The sequence below is a fragment of the Asparagus officinalis genome, chromosome 1, assembly GCF_001876935.1.
Source record: "Asparagus officinalis chromosome 1, Aspof.V1, whole genome shotgun sequence".
Lineage (NCBI taxonomy): Eukaryota > Viridiplantae > Streptophyta > Magnoliopsida > Asparagales > Asparagaceae > Asparagus > Asparagus officinalis.
Genome location: NC_033794.1, coordinates 116,819,940 through 116,843,251, shown reverse-complemented (window position 1 = coordinate 116,843,251; position 23,312 = coordinate 116,819,940). Strand labels below are relative to the sequence as shown.

At 34.2% G+C, this 23,312-nt stretch overlaps 1 protein-coding gene across 2 annotated transcripts; it reads left to right on the top strand.

Moving 5' to 3' along the window:
- LOC109829147 (AMSH-like ubiquitin thioesterase 1) lies at positions 873-18,923 on the top strand. Of its 2 annotated transcripts, XM_020396278.1 has the most exons (15): positions 1,066-1,167; positions 4,713-4,773; positions 5,254-5,318; positions 5,507-5,582; positions 5,780-5,968; positions 6,148-6,245; positions 12,284-12,389; positions 12,488-12,534; positions 13,318-13,639; positions 13,941-14,030; positions 14,116-14,178; positions 14,259-14,333; positions 15,999-16,061; positions 16,794-16,846; positions 18,504-18,923. In XM_020396278.1, exons 2-15 carry the CDS (start codon positions 4,723-4,725, stop codon positions 18,676-18,678), a joined length of 1,473 nt encoding a protein of 490 aa, XP_020251867.1. In that variant the 5' UTR covers positions 1,066-1,167; positions 4,713-4,722; the 3' UTR covers positions 18,679-18,923. The 2 variants fall into 2 exon arrangements, with proteins under 2 accessions (XP_020251866.1, XP_020251867.1); XM_020396277.1 differs by lacking the exon at positions 4,713-4,773 and having other exon boundaries at positions 873-1,167.

Below are 23,312 nucleotides of genomic sequence, written 5' to 3'. Positions count from 1 at the left end.
AACACCTCGACACACTGGTGGAGCTCGAAATCAGTAGCGAGATTCGCCGACGGAGGCCGCGGCCGTATCATAGTGTGAATGGTCTTCTCCTCGAGAGGCTTGAGGGGTATGGGATGTTCAGCGATGAGAGTAGAGTAGGAGAGGAGAGGCGGGTGAGGTCCCGGCCGTGGGTGAGGTTGGCGTTGGGTCTGGTCGAAGTAGAGGGCGACGGTGGAGGACCACCACTAGGAGAGGGAGGGGGAGGGGGAGGGGGAGGAGGAGGAGATTGAGAGAAGGGGAGGAAATTGAGAGGAGGAGGAGGGGGAGGAGTTGCAACAAGATTGAGAGGAGGAGGAGGGGGAGGAGATTGACAGGTGGAGGAGAAAACCACAGAGAAGAAGAAGAAGAAGAAGATAAGGGAGGGATATTTTCAGAATGTTTTGGGATGTATTCATGGGAGAGTGTGAAAATGGGTCTGAACACATTTTTTAGGATTTTAAGGGTTAAAGAGTAAGGGAAAAAGATGGGGGGTTGGGCCACATTCCCTTTATTTCTTTGGGTCCTAGACACAATTTCCCCCCAAAAAAATTAGGTAACAAAGTTAGGAGTAGATTAAACTTCGGGGTATTTAAGTGCTAATAACCAAACAAATAATTCCTTTATCACTTCTGCAGACTAAGATTGTTCTAAACAAAAGAAGAAATCGTTAATAAAAAAAGATGGACGGGGTTAACACACACACACACACCCCCAAAAAAAAAAAAAAAAAACGCTTGCCGGGTTCATAATGTCGCCATAGTTGACGACTCGTCATATCTAACACTTTACCAAATTTCTTTTCGTTCCGTAATATGTGCGAAGCATGAGTACTTTATTGTAAAAACTCCACGCATCACCTCTGGCCGAGGCCTTTTCCCCTCAACGTCTCCAGGTCCTAACAATCCCAATTTTTCTCCCACAAAAGAAAAAAGAAAAAAGGGTTTTTGATCAAACTCTTGATATTCCATATTGATTTCAAATAAATTTCTAAATTCGTATCCCAGAATGGTATTGCTGATCAAGTAAGAAGAGACAAACCCTAGGATGAGGTCGGAGTTCAGCCTCGCTGCGAGCGCTCCGAGGCTCGACATCGACAATCGGATCTCTCTGCGGTACTACTATCGGATTGCCCGTGCTCTGATCAAACAGGTTCTGATGATTTTTGGGAATTTTGATTAATTGTGTTTTTTTTTGTGGGGTGGGGGGAGACAATTTGCATGTTTGGTTTCTTGTGTGAAACGAATTTGAGCTAATTTTAATTTTAGGGATAAATTTGGATATTCTTATTTTCATTGATTTGGAGAAAGGGGACTCAAAAATATTCTATGGAATAATTTCTAAATTGTGAAGTCCTGCATACTGCAAACTCAATTACTTGTTTAGGACCTATCATGAATGTGAAGCACAATACATGGTTCGTTGTATGTCACATTGCTATCGACTTGTTTAAAGGTTGAACTTTTTAGTAAAATAGGAAGGACTAGTTTAATTCTGAAGTATTTTAGAACTTGTTTTTGTTATTATGAGGACAGAACATGAAAATCTGGCTATATTTACAGAGACCATGATGTTTTCATAAACATGCAAACTATTGTTAAGTAGCGATCTGTGACATTCCTTTCGTAGATGAGGTGTGACGAATTTTTAGAATCCATCCTTGTTGACATATTGGATGGTTGATGTGTGGGATGGGTCCTTGTCCCACAGTTAGGGCTCTATCTCATCTGTCAACCAGGTTTATTGGCGGTCTTTTTGGGGCATGTCTTTCTTCTTTCTTCTCCTCAACAACATCCTTCCTTTTTCGGATGCGTTAGTTCTTTATCAACCAGCCTTTGCTTTCCTTTCTTCTTCTCAACAACATTCGTTTGTTAGCTGTATTTCAATGTTAGCTTGTGTCTTGGGAGTTACACAGGTTTAGTATTTCATGAGCGCAATGATCATAATACAAGCAAATGGGATCATCTTAAAAGTCAAAAGCTCCTCAATCAGTTGGTAAAACTTTGTCCAGCTGCTCACCTGTTTTGACAACTAATTGCCATATCATAGTAGAACAATGGCTCTGAATAGAACCTTTGATGACTTACCGTCAGGCAGGTAAACCATTTTTTAGTTATGCTGTCTAAACTCATGCATCTAGAGCTAGGTTACCCGGATCCTCCATCTAGGCTCCCGTATCCTTTTCCACCATTTCCCGTAACCGTGTCCGACACTTCTTGGACACTTCTTGAATATATACACACATTTATTCAGACGTGTACTCAATTATATAACACGTGTTTTAGTTTAAATAACTTGTGATATGCTTGTTGGACGTATATCGTACACATCAGCTCAAATTTACATAACTTGTTGGACTTGGGATGGATTCGTTTTAGCAAATACCTAGTTCATAAGTATGATTTTAAATAACCATTTGAGTTTCTATTTAAAAAACAAGCATCTTTCAATTTATAATTCACTCAATAAAAGAAACAAATAGTATAGGGGTTATAGTTCTCATAACATGTGAATGGAAAACAATATCGATCCCATATAGATTATTGATTTTAATATGTATGTATATATCCATGCCTCCATATCCTACCTTTCACAAATTTGTTATGTCTCTTATCTATCATGACCCCAATTTCTGAACCCTAAAGGAATATTGGAGCCGGACTAAACCTGTGAAAAATCCTCCAAAAATATACATTCATCAAAAGACCATCAAAATAATCTCTCATTGAAATAAAACCAACAATAAATATTCTCTATAATCCCAAAAATCAACATTAATCCAATTAACTTGATATAAATAAATATTCCTCAACTTGAAATAAAACTCGACCTAAAGGAAAGAATCTCATTATTCCAAAACTCTCAATTTATCAACTAAACATCAAAGACTTATTAACCTTCACCTAGAAGACTAACAATCTCGAATTTTATCCCTTGCTCCGTTCTAAGAGTTTGAAAAATTATCAATTCAACCTAATTCTGATTCTCTAAAAAGAATAAAAACAACACAATGAGTTCACAACTCAATAAGTGGATAAATCCGTATAATGAACACTGGTTTTGTAAAAACTCAAATATTTCGACAAATAATAAGCAAATTATAAGAATGATAGAGAATCATCAATGAACTCTAGTACTTGAAGCAAATATTTAAGAAAACTAAAAAAAACATGAAATGGAAATAAGCAAGTTACGTCTCAATGCAGTCAACACTTCATACTCCGATTGACTCGTTAAATCCTACAATTATTAAGCCCGTGGTTCCGGGACGGTGAGACCCAAATTTGGGCTCTTAGCGCTAAAATAAAACCTACAATTATTAAGCCCGTGGTTCCGGGACGGTGAGACCCAAATTTGGGCTCTTAGCGCTAAAATAAAACCTCATAGAGGCACATTGAGCCCTGGAGACCCAAATTTGGGCTCTTAGCGCTAAAATAAAACCTCATAGAGGCACATTGAGCCCTGTTTTAATAGCTTGCTTATATCCGACATATACCGGTATATTTACCTGAGATGCATATGCTTTAAGAAAATTAAACAAAGTTTGTAAAATGAAACACATTATACAAAAATGCCAAAGGCCAACCAATAATGAAATGAATCAACCACATATGCATCTCAACCTACTACTATATGAAAAGACATAACAATTGACAAATAAAATAAGCATAGGCTTATACCAAATAACCACGTGCATTTATCCAATCAACAATTAGTATGCGAGCAACCATACAAAAGGGTATAATCCATCATAATTCATAAATACATCCGCATATACTTAATGTTATTTTATATGAAAAATACGCAGTGCACAATGCATAAATTCACCACTTACACAAACCCAAAAAACTATCGGAATATCAGTCACGATGCCTCCTTAAAGTCCCTTAGAATTCCTACATAATATTTACAAATAACCATCAAAATTAGCGTATAACTTAAGACCCGAATACCTATTAAAGTAATCTCAGGATATTATCATACACCTTTTAATTAACTATACTAAAATTAATCTAAATACCCTACTGTACCCTATAACCACAGTTAAGCATTGTATACATAACAATTTTTTTATCATAGAATCAATATAATCATATGCTAAGAACCAAAATATCTTGCATGAAGATGAAAGTAAATAGATAAATAAAGGTAAGAGCAGCAATAAGCTCTTGTGTCCACCATGGCCATGGAATCAAATATCATGCATGGAGAAAAATAAATAAATAAATAAATCATATATACACATATAAGAGTTTGTGTGTGCGGTGGAACTATGACGGGAGAAAGAAGAGAAGTAGGCTGACGGGAAGTAAAGGGTAGGGTTTTGGGGTATTAATAAGAGTCCTTTTACTAATAGAACCCTTAAACAATTTATGCATAAAAGTCCATTTACTTTTCTTTATATATATTGCCAAATAAAACTTAGGATTATTACAATATCTGCACTCGTGACCGCACCTGCACCTGTATCCGCGCAACATAGATCTAGAGCAATCCTCAAAAGTCTCCAGACTAGGAGGGTGTCAATTAAGAGTAAGATGATCGTTTCAATATAGGGAATCAGATTGATACAATAGGATTGCAACTAAACTCTTAACCATTTGTCATCTCATGAACATTACAAGTAAAATAGAATCTTCTTTTGCTGATGGATGGAACTGTGATATGTTCTTTACTAAAAAAAATTCTTATTCCAGAACTTAATTCATGAGCATTTCAAAGTCTAATCCAAAGTCCAATGGAGCCTATGCCATTAAGGTATTATTAATCTACCTTTTTTTCCCCTTAAATATAAAAGCTTTTTCTAATGGTGTATCTTTCAGATGTCTAGATGCCTCGTCTATATCTTTCCATCCTGCCCATCAAGTTGCATATAAGATGCTACATTTTCTGCCGCAAATCTCATTGTTATCCCTATGAAAATATGGATTCTTGAACATCAATTTATTCTTGTGCAGGCTGCAGTTATGTTTGCCTTTTCCTTGTTACACGGTTTTAGATAATGCTCACTTTGTATGCTAACAGATTAAGATGTTTGTAACTAATTCCACCGTTCTTTCGGTTCAGGTGCTTAGCAAGATCCCGAGGCTATTTTGTTCTTTCTGTTTTGCCTATTTCTAATATGTTTTTTAACAAATTCTATTTTATTTGAAGGAGATTCATTATTGTGTTTGGTTTACTCTCATGGTACATAATACAAGCTACAAGTTAATTCTCACCTATATTGGTGACCTGCAGGCTGACATTTTCCGGGATGAAAAGAATATTATTGATCTTTATGTCATGCTTTTGCGCTTTTCAAGGTCAGGAATGTTACGATATATATAAAAAAAAATTTGCGACTCATTTCAGTTTTGGAGTAATCTAAAATGAAATCTGGAAGCTTATTCACTTTTCTGTTTTATATTTTATTTTGTTGTTCGTTTGCATTCTACTCATTTGTTTTCTATACTTAACGGTACTCACTAGGGTGGACTTTTATTTGCTGCAGTCTGATTACTGAGACCATACCATTGCATAGAGAATACGAAGCATATCTACAAAATGAGAGACTATTCTTTAGGAAGGTACTGTCAAACTATAACTGATTCCTGGATCTTAGTTTTGGAGTTTAATTTTTCCCCCTTTGGGCCTTATTCAATGTTAAGTCTTGCTACGATATTGCACAAGTTGGATATTACTTAATCTAGTAATTCATTCGTTTCTACATTATTAGATGCTAGAAATGAATTTTCATTTAGGCCAAGATAATCGTTTTGTACAGAAATTACTTCACGTACTAGATGAACTAGAGGCTTTAAAGCCAGATGCCCAGCGGCGGATTGAAGAATTAAACAGGAAGTCCAGAAATCAAGTTGGAAGGTGGGGTCAAGCTAACCAAAATTCTTTTACCAACAATTCATTGGAGTGGCCTTCAACCAAGAAGCAGACTTCAAGAAACGAGGTTAAACAGGTGACATCAGCTGTGATGATTCTTAATCTTATTTGTACATGATTATTCAAATTTTTTAGTTGTGCATAGGTAGGCGAAAAGATGGGCTCCTGAATTATGCGTTTACCATAGAGGGCTTTGTCACTTGGATACAGGCTCATTTTTGAACTGAAACCTTATGTACTTGTTGCACCTTGCAGATTTACTGGGTTCCTGGACAAGATGACTCTAGGGGTCCAATCAATCAGCATTACAGACTACCTCAGTCCAAGCCTATAGACGGACAATTTCACAAACTGTAAGTATCAACACTGAGTTGTTTTATAGCTCTAGTACCTAGTGCTGACTTAGTGCACTCAGACTGATTTATCAGTTATGAAATGAAAGATTTAGTGGACAGCTGGCATTTTAATTCTCAATATGAGGTTATAATTGCATTTCTTGTTCTTGGTAAAGGCTGTAGTTTTAACTTTATATCAGCATCATTGGACTCTCGCTTCCCAAGTTTATAGTTTATTTTATTACCATATAATCATGCATTTACAACCACACAGTATCTTTCCTCAGATTAGCTCCTGTTTTCCTTTATTTCTAATTAAATGTGTTTTATATTACTCAGTTGTTTCCTTCTCCAGTATCTCTTATTGCAATGGGGAAGTCTTTTGACTACTTATGCATTTTCGAAATTAAGTGATAGCTTTAATGGAAATCTCTTGAGTTGATACTGCTACAGATCTTTTTGCACCAAGCTCATAATGGGAAAACCAAAATAGCTTATTGATATTTGAGTTTGTATTTATCTTTTTTGCTTCTCGAATATCGGGTAATTCTTCTTTGCTGACAAGATACAACCTTCTTAGACGAGGAAGAAGTTGGCTTGTTGCATGTGGAAACTCTACTTGTACAGTTTCGTGAGGGCTTACATGCTTGAGCCATAATTTTATGTCTGGATGGATTTTGGGACACAATGAAGGATGGAAGAGAGGAGAAATAAGGCTACAAATTCCTGCTTGGCGAATTTTGTGCATTTGTTTTTCTGCAGTGTGTGTGCATATGTTTCTAAGAAAATAGTAAAGACATACTATGCATATTTTTTTAGGTCCATATCTTGTTTTGCTTTCCCTAAACAGAAGCAAAAGTTCGTGTGCGATATTCTTTCATGTTCCTTGCTTTCGGATAATGAGAAAGATGGACCCATAATTTTATGAGACTTGATTAGCTGTTTCATGTGATCTCATCCCTTAAGAATTTAATTAAACTTTAATCCGGAAGGCCACAGCTGATAAATTTCATGTACCTTATTTCATTTTATTAGATATTTTGCGGTCTTCTATGTGTAAAAACTAAAGTGATGTTTGTGTTTTATCTTAGCATTGACCAACTGAACTCAATATATCATACTCCCTTTAAAAGAGGGAGTTGTGGAAAAACTTTCTATGGACTATATTACCCCTATTCTTTTTTGATATTACTGTCTAATCCTAATTAAACTAAATTAATTATTATTAGTAATTAATTATATCATATGTCACTTTAAGTTTGTTTAACTTAGTTCCTAAAACTTCCAATGTTATTGTAAAACTCTACATCATATTAATTATTACTAATGTATAATAATATATTAATAGGCAACTTGCATGTTAATAAATTATTTATGGAAAGAGTAGAAAATATAGAATTGTTCTGTTAATAAATTATTTATGGAAAGAATAGAAAACATAGAATTGTTCTAAAATTCATACTCCCTTTAAAAGAGGGAGTTGTGGAAAAACTTTCTATGGACTATATTACCCCTATTCTTTTTTGATATTACTGTCTAATCCTAATTAAACTAAATTAATTATTATTAGTAATTAATTATATCATATGTCACTTTAAGTTTGTTTAACTTAGTTCCTAAAACTTCCAATGTTATTGTAAAACTCTACATCATATTAATTATTACTAATGTATAATAATATATTAATAGGCAACTTGCATGTTAATAAATTATTTATGGAAAGAGTAGAAAATATAGAATTGTTCTAAAATTATATCCTGACACTCATATAAGAAAATTACAAAACTTTCTATGGACTATATTACCCCTAATCTTTTTTGATATTACATTCTAATCCTAACTAAACTAAATTAATTATTACTGTTAATTAACTATATTATATGTCACTTCAAGTTTGTCTAACTTGGTCCCTAAAACTTCCAATTTTATTGTAAAACTCTACATCATATTAATTATTACTATATATATAATAATAAATTAATAGGCAAATTGCATGTTGATAAATTATTTATGGAAATAGTAGAAAATATAGAATTATCCTAGAATTATACCATGACACGTATATATGAAAATTACAAAGAATATTCTTGTGTCTAGACAACGGGATAGAAGGTACAAACATGTAATTTTAAAAAATATTAGGATATTTAAGTGCAACAAGATACAAGTGGAGGTATATAACTTTCATAAATTATTAGATATTTAAGTTCAATAAAGCCTATAAAGATTTAAAATCTTTGTTAACCACAAATAATTGTATGTGATCCTATTGATAAATAATATTCATTATATAATATGAGGCCAGATGCTTAGCTTATATTTGTACAGTAGAGGAGGTGTGGAAAAATTAAAGCATCTTATTTTAAATAATCCCGAGATTTTGAAATTTTTTTTTCTGAAATTATATACATTGCTTAAAAAAACTTTAGAAGAGTCTTTCGAAGGACTACTACAAAATTTTGGGCATCAAATAAATATTAGACAACTAAAATCTATGATATTAGATTGTCGAAATCTGGGATATGTAAAAAATATCGAGTGTCATATGAGATAATATTCATACATATATAATATTGTAAGATATAATCTAATATATTAATGAATTTTAAATATAAGAATTTGCATGAAAATATATGCTTAAAATATGGGAGAGCCGAGAGTGGAGAGATTTGTGAGACGAATTGTGACTTTTGTGGCTATTGTGGGTTTCACTTTTGGTTCCCAAATATGACTTAAACCCTAGCCCATAATCAATTTAAGAAATGACTTGATCTTGTCGATATCTTCAAAGGGATGTTTCGACCAATATTTTTTATAACAATCGATATATCAGAAAAAAATCCCCAAATAAAAGAAAACAATCCAAAACCATAAATATTATCGAGTAAGGTCTTTAACCTGATATATCGGCCAATATAGTGGTATATCGGTCGATATTTAATACATTTCCTATAAGAGCAATATTTAAAGATAATTTAGATTTAAATTCCTTGATTTTAGATATACAATAATTCTATATTATTCCCTCAAAAATTTGAAATTTCTTATAATTTAAGGGACTAATATTGAATTGTTAAAAATTTGAGGGGTAAAAATGTGAACAAGCCAAAATTTAAAAAAGTGTTAATTTTTTTTTTGAAAACTCTCTCAGCTATGGGGATTGTCTCAAAAAATCCACTTAATTGATTTAATTTGGCAAAACATCCTAGCTGTGAGGGTGTTGTAGATAACCTCTCTTAACTTTGGTGCGATTTTAGAAAACACCTCTCGACTATAGCGTGTCTCATAAAAACTTTCCTGATTTTTTACACTTCTCTCAACAAAACCCCTTAATGTGGTTACTCGAATATATGATTTGGAGAAAATACCCTCTTGAAGAAAACTATTTTAGTTAAAAAACTCTCAACCGATAATAAAAGGATCACGACCAATTTATAATTCTTTTTCCTTCTATATTTCCTATTTTTCTTTAATCTAGCAGAAGCCAAGCTAATTCTTTTATGGTTGAGGGATATTTTGGTCTTTACAAATTAAATAATTTTCATATGATAGATTGGACTCAATGATATTAGTTTTGAGCGGTTAAGTGAGAAAAGTTTATAAGATTAAATCAAAAAATTGAAGTTGAGAAAGATTATCAGTTGAGAAAGATTATCTACAACACCCCAAATTTGACGAAGATTTACTCAGTTTTAAGTCATCAATTTTCGTGGTCAAAGGCCTGAGTTTGAGGTTTCTCACCCATGTCCTTTTAGTTTCCTACCAACTTAGTGACTAGATGGGGTAGGGGACCCAGTTCACCCATGTCCATGGTTTATTGGTAAGGGTGGGGGGCTAAAACTCGGGTCTTGACATGGGAATCCTTCTGTCTTACTAGGTTTCCCTCATATCAAAAAAAAAAAAAAGAGTTAAGGGGTTTTTTTGACATTGCCCCCCATAGCTAAGAGGGAGTTTTCTAAAATTAACCCTTAAAACTCAACTTTAGGCATATGTGATATCAATCTTATAAAAGTAGATTTTATAGCAAGTATATCACTCTATGAACTGATTTGGGTTATGTGTCCTAAGATTTATCTTATACATCAACTCTGAAATTTTTTTGCTACAAGAATCTCTAAGAAAAATTTAAACTTTATTTGTGAAGGGTATGTGATCCTTCAGATTCACCTTGTCTTTCATGATTTGTAATAAACTATTTGACAAAATATATTAAATTGTTTATTTTTATAGTTCTCACCTTCTTATAAGCTTATGAAGCACGTAGCTTGGGTATGAGTATTGTTGCGGATAATAGATTTTTATAACTATTAACCTAAATTTTTGGATGTTGTTTGATATTGGATAGATCTAAATTATTTGTTAAAATACAATCCATAGTGCATAATATGTATAAATCATTCTCATATTATGTTTTATAATTTTCTGAAACTAGAGAGTAATTGTTTTGACAAATTAATTAATTAGTTGGGAAGATGTAGAAAGACTACAATATCAGATTTTGGAATTGATCATATAATTTATGTTTTCTTTATTGATTGAATTTGTACATTCTGACGAAGAAAATTCTAGAAAAAACTTTTTGAATATCTACAATACTTGGTCGCCAAATAAACAATAGGTGGAAGTAAACAATAGGTGAAAGTGATTTCTTTATAGTTAAACAAAATCCTATATGACCACATGAAACCTACCATTTTATTTTGATGAATTCAAGAATTTATTTTTATCATTAATAATAATAGATTTTTTTATATTGGTCCCTTACATCATTAATATTTTGAAATTAGATCTTCAAATCATTAAATTGCTCTGAAGTGAAGTCATTAATATTTCAAGACTTTTTTTTCTGTGGAAGACAAAATGTTGAAACCAACAATATATTATACATGAAAATATCCAAAAAATTTTAATATATTATGATAATCATAAACTTTTTTGCAAACATGTTATAGTAAATAAATAAATTTAAAATAAATAATTTAGATATTTGCCCACGTGCAGTGCACGTACATTCCAGCTAGTATTTGTATATTTCCAGTTGAGAAGCTGATATCAGGTGGACCATTAGTATCATAAGTTTGTCAAATATTCTCTTTTCTGACCTCATGTTAGGACAAACACAGATGATAGCTTTCTAATTATATAACATTGTGCGTATATTTGCGTAGCTATCATATCTTATTAACTGATTACTGGAACTTGTTGAGTCTACAATCACAAGAAACAGAAGAATCACTAGATGAATTATTAGCTATAAGGCTCTTTGCAATGAAATATAATAACAATTTTAATTCATTCAAGTAGTGATAGAACAGAACGCGCATGCAGAACGGTACATTATTTTTGGTGGTTCATAAAATTGCAGGAAGGCTTATGTGCAGAAGTTATGAAGAATGACCTTTCTACCACTGAGCTGAGTCTGATTCTGTGATGTTGTTAGCTCGTGTAATATATAAATATGTAAGAAAGTAATAATTGTGCAACTATTAAAATGATGCCAAACTTTTGGAACGATTTCCAAATAATTCAAATTTTCTCACAATTTCTCATCCTGCAGTTTTCCTACTCCAAACATTTTTCTGGTTTTGTGTTTATGTCTACTGTTACAAAAAAGTGAAAAGTTGGATCGGAAATGCTATGGTACTGTATAATGAATCTTATCATGGATGTTTTGACTTCCACAAAGTTGCACAATTTATGCCATATCAAGCTGGCCTTTTCTGATTCCGGCCCCTGGAGTATCTCACACCAATTTTCCCAATTTTCATGCAGGCTTTAAATTCTTTCATGAGAACTTTGAAGAATTGCTTTAAATGCTTGAGCTTGTATTATTAGAAGCCAAACAGTGACCATGATCTACTTAATGAATAATACATAAATCTTCTTAATTTTGCTAGTTTAAGATGTTGTGGTGGTTGATATTTTTTCCAATAGTATTTATATTTCAGAGTCCTAATTATTACCTTCTATTGTTTATTGTCAATTCAATCTGTCTTGAAGAGTTCTCTATTTCCTGAAACTTATATTTGCTTGACACATTTTTGTTCTCTTTGCAGTTCTCTTAACATTCCTCGTCCTAAGGAGGAGACATTATCAAGACATTCCATCTTAGGTCCAAATGGCCTCCATGGACATTGGCAACCACCTATTCCTAGTCGAGGGGTAATGTGAATCTAATACATCCTTTATTTCCACAGATTTTAGGGAAATACTAGATCATTTTCTTTTCTAATTTCTTTGTTTTTCTGTTCTTGGTGCAGATTCAATATCCAAGCAATCTTGATTTGACTCCAGTTGACATTCCAAGGTCAAGCTTTGACTAATCTTTCAGCTATATCTTCAGTCGTTGGATATATCTTAGTTATGGTTGATTTAATAAAAACATTCCATATATTGTACAACTTTACAAAAGTTACAGCGACTAAAACTTGGACTAATGCGAATGGAGGAAATATGTACACACACACACACACACACACACTTGTTTCAGATTTGTGATTCTTACTGGTACCTCAGAGAAAGGATAACATATATATATATGTATGTATGTCACACACACACGCACCATATATATGTTATCCTTCTCTGTATAGGTATATAATATTATACTTATATATATATAATAGTATATAATATATTATGGTATATTATATATATTATATATATTATATATATGTCAACACACACACACACACACACAACACACAACACACACACACACACACTGCATGCATGCGATGCAATATATCCTGTTCGAATTGTAAGCTGTACTGGTACCTCAGAGAAAGGATAACATATAAAGCATATTTTGCTAAAAGAAGAACTGTTTAGACAACCGGCAGGCTTCACGAACCTCGTGTCAGTCGAGTCATCCATCAGGACTGAATTTCTTTTTGTAGGTTTTGATAAATAACACTAGCAGTAGTGCTATTTGGACCTCTTCACTGTAATTAGGTGGAACAGGATGACTGAACTTTCTGGTTTAGCATAGCTATGTGCCCTAAGTGCTTTATCATATTTTGCTTACTTGTGTGTGTGTACATAAATATAGAACTGAAGGAGTTTTATACTCTGTTTTTATGGCAAGCAGCCTCCTTCAGCCGACACAAGATGAACATTCAACTGCAAAAGTGAATGTTGCTTCAGAGCATGTCAAGTCTGCACTTGAAGAAGTCCTTTCGTTGCATGATGATGGAGCAACGGTACATGCTGAAGAACCAACTTCGCTGATTACCTTTGATATCATGGAAACTACTCCTAAGATGGATATCCCCAGAGAACCTTCTCCTCCGCCTGTTCGTGCAGAAGTACAAGATTTGGCTGCTATCACATCTGAAATTTCGTACCCTACATCTGGACAGACAAATTCTCTTGAGGATGTCCGCACAGAATCTCCTTTGCAAGTTCACATTGTATGTACTGCACCATTTTGTTAAGCAACATAGTCCCCCTACCCCCCCCCTCCCCCCCCAACCCACCCCCCCCCCCCCCCCCACCCGCCCCCCCACCCCCCCCCCCCCCGCCCCCCCCGCCCCCGCCCCCCCCGCCCCCTCCCCCCACCCCAACCCAAAACACACCACACCACACACACACAACCCCCCGAAGTCAAACAACAAAACCACACATGCAGAATCACCTAGTTATCCACACAAAGAATATGTTATCATATCATCTGAGTGTTTCTTCCAACTGTTACTGTATTTGCTTTTGCAGTCTGCGGTGTTGATGGACAGCTTTATGAGGGTTGCTAAGTCAAATACTGATAGAAACTTAGAAACTTGTGGAGTTCTTGCAGGTTCACTTGTAAGAAAAGCAACTTCATTCGTCTTTTTAGTTAGTTTCATAAAACTTTGGTTAGATGGATTGCTTACTGTTTTGATATTTGCAGAAAAATAGAAATTTTTTTGTAACAGCTCTTATCATCCCAAAACAGGAGTCAACCTCTGATTCTGTAAGTAGCTATTTGTAATGCTTAGATTAGTGGTAGTTATTAAGTCCAATAATAGTAATTATTATTTTCTGGTTACTCAGTGTTCAACGACAAATGAGGAGGAAATATTTGAGTTTCAGGATAAGCAATCTCTTTTCACCCTCGGGTGGATTCACGTAAGTATTCCTACTTGTAATGTCTTTTTTTGCAATAGTATTTGCACATGATAAATTATCATATTTTTATTAGTTATTAGGTTTTCTTGGTTGGCACAAGGTTGGTTTTGCAGCACAAAATTCTCTTCTATGGTTTTTCAAATGTTGCACTTCTGCAATTTGCATCTCTTTCTTTGCTGATAGTAGTACTATTTTTCACGTCGCTATTGACACATCTTCAATTCTACCAACATCTTCAGGGTGTTAATTTATTTTGTGGAACAGTTCTTTAAACATGCTAAAGGGGATTATGATCCTCTATCAACAACTTATTAGTCCTATTTCCAGTATTTATCAATGCTTTTAATTTGCTTCATTGGCTAATTTTTTATTTTGATATCCATTATTTGAATGATCCTGATTTCTTTTGCAATAAACAAAATGTTTGTAGGTCAGTAGTTCTGGCTGATTGAGAATATGGCACATAAACTTTTTTTTAATGGGAAAGAAGAGAATAAAATGCTGTGTGAATGTTAGGTCGATCAAATAGAAGAGAATGCTATAGATTTAAAGAGTTGCAGCAGGATAATACTAGTATAACTGTTGCAGGAGAAGAGAGATTTGTTAGTGCTTATAAAGAGGATCGCCTCAAAATGCTAAAAGTTGACATTACTCAGTATTCTTATTAACAATTTTTGAGAACAGCAATATTACGAAAGTAGATGTATATCAAGATTCCATTGAATTCAAACTCTGGTTAAGTAGCTCATAAACTGTAAGGACTACATTGTCAAAAGTAAAAGCTAGAAACTTATCCTTTTCCAGATAATGATTTTCTGATGGAAATCTTGAATACCATTAGCATTTTTAAAACTAGATGTACTTTTGTTTAATAACTATATGTAAGTCAAGAAAGTTCATTATTGATATCATTATTCTCTCTAAAATAACTATGAAATTTATTTATGAGAAGTTTAAATTTCTTTCAAATGCATAATTGAACCTCGTAAAGGAGAAAGCAAAGTAATTGAATCCATCAATGGTTTTGAACAATGTACTTTCCTTATCAGAGTTGGTGGTTCAGGAATTTAAATTACAAACTTCACCAAGAAAGGGGCTTTGTAAGCGTTGGTTGATATCAATCTGACTATCATTATTCTGCAAAATTTTGCTAGGCTATGGTTACTTCTTTTTCCCCCCATATGTATTAACAGATGTTTATATGAGTTGATGAAAACTAATGAATGTGACTGGTAGAAACTAATGTTTTTCAGTTTAGATGTAAACGGCAACTTATCTTACCTGGTCCTACACTCTGCAGGAATGGTACATATGTTTTTCGAGCCTTTCATGTGGGCCTAGGTTCCCTTATATCTGTGTTTATAAATTAAATAAAATGTGGACTACTTAAAGATGCTCTATTCGTCATATCTAGTTGTGTTTCTTCTTAACTAATTAGTTCAAAATGTGAATGAATAGTTACTCCTTCCTTTTTATATGCTGACAGTAATATGTGTTGCTCACTAAGTCACTATTTGCTTGAAGAGGTTTACGTTGCACCTGGTGTTATTACAATAAACTCAATGAACTCTATTATTTTCTTTCATGTTGGAAGTTAGCACAAGTTGTGTGCACTTGGCATGATGTGTTATAATCGCTGACCTAAACAATATCTCCAATCTGCAGACACATCCTACACAGTCGTGTTTCATGTCGTCGATCGATGTTCACACCCATTATTCTTATCAGGTGGGCAATGATTAGATTCTTTCACGTCTTATTATGCTCTTGTTGGATGCTTGCATGTACTATGTTTTCTTGTTCTTTAAAAGAATGCTAATCCTAATCCCCATTAGATTATAGAATTGACTAATTGAGTATTAAAACTCAAAGTAGATTCTGAGAAAAGTGAACTCACCCATTTTGTTAGGAGTCTGCTGGATAACCACTAATCTGAAGGTCTAAAAATCAAAATTCCTAACATAAATAGACTAAGGGGGTTTTCGATCATAGTCCCTCAAACCTTCAACATTTTGATATTAGTCCCCCATATCATTGAAATTTGAAATTATTCCCTCAAATCTCATAAATATGTTGAAACTAGTCCCTCTGTTATCTAATCTGTCCAAATCTCTTAACCATGGTTAGTTTTTTCATAACCATGGATAATGGGTTTGAGTTTGTAAGTAAAGGGGTATAACGAACAATCCAATGCAAATGTTAAAGGAATATTCCATTCCAACAAAAAAAGACCTTAACTAGAGGGACTGATTTCAACATATTTATGAGATTTGAGGGACTAATTTCAATGATTTGGAGGCCTAATATCAAAATACTGAATATTTGAGGGACTAATATCGAAAAAACCCATAGGCTAGACATGGGTAGAATATATGCTACTGAGGACATACACTTTTAGTTAGTTACTCTTCTCTTGTCCAATGTTTTACTGAAGGATAACTTCTCCTCAACTTTTATCAGATTATGTTACCTGAAGCCATTGCAATTGTTATGGCACCAAGAGATGGTTCAAGGTGAGTCTCCTCTTCTGCCTATCTCTGGTATTCATGTTCACTCTTCATGTGTGTGATAACTGGCTTTATAAGAGCAATATGCAGCTTATTCAGTTCATAATATCAAATCAGTTGGACAATTTATTAGACGTACTTCGGCCAAAAACAAATATTAGTAGTTAGTTTGATTTCTAATAGATGTAGATGTCGATGAAAAATTATTAAGTGATTCTGTCCATTTAATCAGTTAAAATAGTTGAAAACAGATATAGTGGTATAGCATTTGATGATATTTGATGCACTTAAGCAAATACCTACTACCTGTGGCTTCTGTTTCACTAATTCTACATGCACATTCGTTGCTTCCTATGAGCTCAAACAAATGGACATTTAGGTAGTGTAATATCAGCGTTCAGTTCCAGAAATGGTGCTCGCCTGCATATTGTAAGGCGCTGCTTAGATCAATTTTTGTATCATTTCTCGAGTAATTACCCTATAGGGGCTAATGAACTTTGATTTTTGGGATCAGATTGTTATATTTATTAACATTATTATTCTTGGATTCCTGTTAATTTGAATTGAAACACGATCAATATTTTTTAGTGTCCTTTTTGAAAAAGCCATCAGACTGACAAAGAAGGTGAACCATTTTAGATTATGCAATGAAAAGGATTGTCTATTGCCATTCTCAGCCTCAATTTTTGTTTCTTAACAAAACCTTGCCTTTAGTCATTGAGCAGTTCGTCTGCAATACCTATTCTTAGAAGAGATTGGTTCATGAAAGCTTGTTCTTTCAGTCTTTGGGAGCTTGTAAAAGGGCTGTTCTCATACGTTGCAGAAAGTTGCTATCTTATTAAATATAACTATTATTAAGCCCGTGTGTTGCTACGGGTATTATTGATCGAGTTATATCTGTTGCCAAATTGATAATATAGTTTTTATATGTAACTATTTATAAAAAATTTAGCGACAATTTTTTTACTACTATTTACAGAGTGATTTTCCAAACCAGTTAACAAAATAAAACACAAATTAGCAAGTTTTATCAATTTTCTATAATAGAGTCAGAAGAGATTTATATTTGTGAGATAAAGGTTAAATTCATCATTTGCAAGAACCAAAAAAATGAAATATTATTTCCAAGGTTAAAAAATGTTACTTCAGCTTGAACATTGGAAAAGGGCAAAATTTACTGTAGCATGAACAATATTTACGTGAAAAAATCATTGCAACATGAGCAGTATGGCTAAGGCTTAAATTTATTACCGTAGCATGGACAGAAAATTTAACATACTGTAGTACAACGCTGTGAGAACAGTGTCTACTGTAGCATGAATAGTAATCTTGAGGTTCTGCTTTTAAATTAGAAGAAATAATAGATAACTACGGGCATCTGCTGTGACTCTAATGACCGTGCTACATTTCGAGGACAAAGTGGGTCATATAAATATGTATCGTCTTAGTCTAATTGCGAGTATGATTCAAGTGATATATAAATGATTTGGTACTAAAACTTGGATGCTACACAAGAAATATTTACATACAAGTTTTCTATTCATCTAAAAATTTTAGGGGTTTTCTTGTTAGACATTACCTGCAGTTTTCCCCCTTTCATAGATACCATATTTTGTTATAAACATATTTCACTAATCTGAATCTTTTCCCCCTACAAATGCAGGACACATGGTATATTTAGGCTTACAGCTCCTGGTGGCATGTCGGTAATAAGGCAATGCCAGCAGCGCGGTTTCCATCCTCATCCAGAGCCATTGGATGGCGGTCCAATCTATGACCGCTGTTCCGATGTATACATGAATCCTAAACTCAAATTTGATGTTGTAGATCTCAGATGATGATGGTAATGCTCATTGTATTGAAACGTCATTATGAACTCACTATTGAATCACTTCTTTTGTTGTACATCTGATAATGGAATATTGTGGGTATTTCAATAGTGGTCGCTGGTCAGTTTTTCAACCCATAATTTTGTATAAAATTTGATGTTTGTGGATCTCAGATGATGATAAGCTCATTGTTTTTGAAACCTCTCTAGAAACTCATCATTGAATCATATTACCGTGAATCCCTTTGTTATACATGCGATGATGAAAAATTGTGTATATTTCTTTATGGATCAGTCATCTGGTTTTTCAAATCATAATCTTGTACAAATTTTAATGTGGATCTTAGATGTTGATAAGCTCATTGGATTGGGGCTCTCTATGAACTCATCATTTGTCCTATGTGCGTTGTTAGCTTTGAGTTCTTATGTTGTATATCTTGCAAGGAAAAACTGTGGATAGGCTTGTTCTCAACGAACAATTATTATAGGTTGAAACTGATTATATTCGTCCCACATGGCAAACTTGAGATACTCATTTATATATATAAACAATGTACTTGATTCGAAATAAAACAAATATATGAAGACGAGATTTTTGATATAAACCTATTCATACTTTTTTCTTAAAAAATCGACCCACTTTTGTTTTATTTACAAATATCGACCCACTTTGTTGTCATGTCAGCATCGTAGCCATGAAATGAGCCGATTTTTTTTTAAACGCGTTGCTAAATAGTCGGGGTTGCCAACCCTGATTATTTTGAACGTCCTGAGTAATTTACAAGCTAAATCAGTCGGGGATAGAAAACCCCGACTAATTTAGCATACTTTCTAATTGGTCGGGGTTGGGAACCACGACCAATTCGAAAGCCTTAGTTCGAAATGGTCGGGGTTCCCAACCTCGACCATTTAGCATAGACTTTTGCTAAGGCAAAATAGTCGGGGAATTGGCTAAGGCAAAATAGTCGGGGAATTGGCTAAGTCTCAAAGTAGTCAGGGTTGCCAACCCCGGCTACTTATACTGGGTCCCTCCCCCTATATAAACCACCCGACTTCTTTCTCCCGCAAACTCATCTCTCCCAGCCGCCTCCCTCTTCTCCTCTTCTGTCGTTCTCTTGCACTAGTGGATCGGATCTCAATTTTCACCCCATTTTCTCGGCCGAAATCCGAATCAAAAGTTTATTCAAGATCTCTAGGTAATTTCCTCTACTCCTCTCCTCTTTGAACATGTAGATATCTAGGGATTTTTTTTTACTCAAAAACGAATTTCTAGGGTTTTCTCTCTAGGTGGTTAGAATGATTTATACGATGATTGTTATTGCTAAAATCAAACTTTTAGGGCTTAGAATGATTTTAGGTGGTTAGGATGCTTTATATGATTCTAGGGTTTAGGGTTTTCAATTTGGGATTAGGGTTTTTGATCAAAATTATATGAGATTATTTACATATAGGGTTTTCCTCTCTTATTCGATGCTCTGATAATATTATTTAATTTATTTTACATTTAAATAATATAATCTTCTTTTGAATAGGTTGGACAATATGATTTTTATTGCTTGCTCTTATGGTGAAAAAATTAATTATGGAATGAATAATATGCCAACGTACGTCGGAGGGGTAACAATGTCGTTAATGATCTCGGAATCATATAGTTACTTTGACTTGGTTAATGAATTACATCAAGTTACGACAATTGACCCACGAGAGTACCAACTAAAAATAATATGCAATTGGCCCATAACGTTTGATAAAACATCCGCAGTTGAGATCTCAAACGATTATCATATGAGTATTATGTTTAATTTGAGCAAGTCGCAACCAACAATAGAATTATTTATTAAAAAGTTGCCACATAGTTCGTACCAAATATTCAACACTCCAGGAGAATTCTCACGCATGTTAGATTTGGAAGTTAAGTTTGATGATTTTCTTTCTTCTTCGAGTGAAATTAACCGGACTCAATTTCAATATCACGGTGGTGCACCTTCATTCGCTAGAACATCAAATGTCATGAACAATGAAGTCCTTTATAAAAATATGAGGCCGTTAAGAAGGGAAACAGTTGAAGAGGATGAAAGAAGCAACACCTCTGAAGGTGAAGATGAAGATAGTGCACTAATTGCTAGCATGCAATTTGTGAGTGAAGATGATGAAGCAATGCCTCATAGGGTATGCGCCTCGACAGTTCCGAGGAGACACGGGAGCATGCTCAAGTCGTGCACATGATGAAGCTGACGGCTCACAACAAGCTCAAGCCGGATGTTCACAGCAGGTTCGAGTCGATGAGGATGTCATGCACTCCCAACTTCACACACAACCAGACGAGGATCTCATCCGAGCTCACGTCGAAGGTGAACGGGGAAGGGGGAGAGGAAGAAGATGGAGAGGGAGAGGGAGAGGGGAGAGGAAAGAGAGTTGTAAATATTTGTGAAGTTTCGATATTTTTTAAGTTTTGATATACTTGATAGGATGTTTGCGTTTGAAACTGAATATTACGTATCCGATTGTGTATGGATTATTAGTAAGTGAATTGCATGGTATGTATCCGATTGATTATGGATTTTTAGTAAGCAAAATGAATGTTTGCGATTATGGATTGGTATGTGTGTTATTTGTGTTTGTGATTGCATTGTGGATTGATAAATGTGTACCAAGATTTGGTGGATTGATATTTATTAATAGGAGTATGATTTTCTAGCTGAATGTGGGCTGGAAGATCTTTGCAAAATAGTCGGGGTTGGGAACCCCAACTATTTTATGCACAACGTGCACGAAATAGTCGGGGTTCCCAACCCAACTATTTTGCCTTAACCAATTCTCAACTCTTTTGAAACTTAGCAAAAGTCTATGTTAAATGGTTGGGGTTGGGAAACCCGACCATTTCGAACTAAGGCTTTCGAATTAGTCGGGGTTCCCAACCCCGACCAATTAGAAATTGTGCTAAATTAGTTGGGATCTCTAACCTCGACTAATTTAACTTGTAAATTACCCAGGACGTCCAAAATAGTCGGGGTTGGCAACCCCGACTATTTAGCAACGCGTTTAAAAATAATCGGCCCACTTCGTGGCCACGATGTTGATGTTGCCACGAAGTGGATCGATATTTGTAAATAAATCAGGAGTTGGTAGATTTAAAAAAAAAATGAATGGGTTTATATCAAAAATTTCTTCAATTTATGAAACAAAATTAAAACACACATGCCTTAAAAGGGATAAGAGAATAAACTATTGATTACAGGCCATCTATCACAAGCAAACAATGGTTCCTCCAACTAATCTACCAAACCCTAGACCCGCATACAACCTTTCTGCCTGCTCTAAAAAAACATCACCATCATCGACATAAAACCCTAATAAAGGATTAAGTAATCCCAAATATTATATTCTCATGTCAACAAATGGAAGCTGTAGTATGTATCTTGCTCTTGTTTAGGATGTCCTAAGCGCAATCTCTAATCCTGTGTTAGACTAGAGGTTTAATTTAATTAAGAGTATAAACGAAGTGTCTCTATCTTAACCTGCTTGACAATGGCACTTTGTTTAAATAATGTAGTTCAATTGGCCGTATCTCCTAATCATGACCCGGTAATCTTAACATTTTGAATTAATTTAAAGGGCGCCAGAGACGAATATACAGTGAATTGACTATTATTCTCTGAAGCACTAGAAATCTTCTCTTGTCTACAACAAAAAAAAAAAAAAAATCTTCTCTTGTCCTTATTTGATCTATATTCGCGAATGAATAGATAAGCTATTTGACTCATTCTGATACAAAGATAAATACTTGAATGTATACCAAATATACAAGAATAATTACAGTCTTTTTGTATCACAAAACATGTATAACTATACGAGGAATCTTACATTCCTATACATGTTTAAGTGGAAAAAAAAATGAACTCTTAATTTTTTTTCCCTGAAACTTCAGTTTGTATTTTAGCCGTTTAACATTATATAATTTGATGTGCATAGGATTCTTTTTTTTGGGTGGAATATACAAAATTCTTTTGAGAGTTGCACCCATTTTTCCTCCCAAATTTCAATCATATTCGAAAATATCAATGTCTAATTCTATCTCACCCTAATTTTATGTTTGCTGAATTTGAATCTTGATTTTAAAACCCCCTATAATATACTCGTTTTCAACTCTATATTTACAACTAAAATTAATATAATGATATCAATATCAACTTTAGTGCGTCAATAATATGAATAAGAGGAACACCGGCCAGTGGCGTAGTGGTTGGAGCTTGAGCATTGGCTCAAAAGGCCAAAAAGTGATCCATTTCTAGGCATACTATTTTCAATTTATAATTATTAGGCAAAACAACATTTGTACTATTTGGCCTAAGGCCTAGCTAGTATGAAGCCATGTTCCCCATCCCAAACAGAATATGAATAAGAGGTCACATCCTTGTAGATCCCTATTTTTTAGTTAATTAGATAGCTGAAAAAACACAGCATAACCCCTAAAAAGTCGATCCAATAGTTGCTATGTGCTATATTTTAAAAAAAGAAATAGGGAATAATGGGTATGATGTGGTGGCTCATTTTGCTAAATGAGCCACCAAGAAAGGAAGTTACGAGGTCCACGTTTTTGACGTCACTAGCAAGGTGGGTCTCATCGCATAATTATATCTTGGT

Excerpts from the sequence above, each read along its gene's own strand:
- LOC109829147 (XM_020396277.1), top strand. The coding sequence starts at position 1,063 with ATGAGGTCGGAGTTCAGCCTCGCTGCGAGCGCTCCGAGGCTCGACATC. Across the intron at positions 1,168-5,253 it reads CCCGTGCTCTGATCAAACAG|GCTGACATTTTCCGGGATGA; the intron begins GTTCTGATGATT and ends GGTGACCTGCAG. Across the intron at positions 5,969-6,147 it reads CAAGAAACGAGGTTAAACAG|ATTTACTGGGTTCCTGGACA; the intron begins GTGACATCAGCT and ends TGCACCTTGCAG.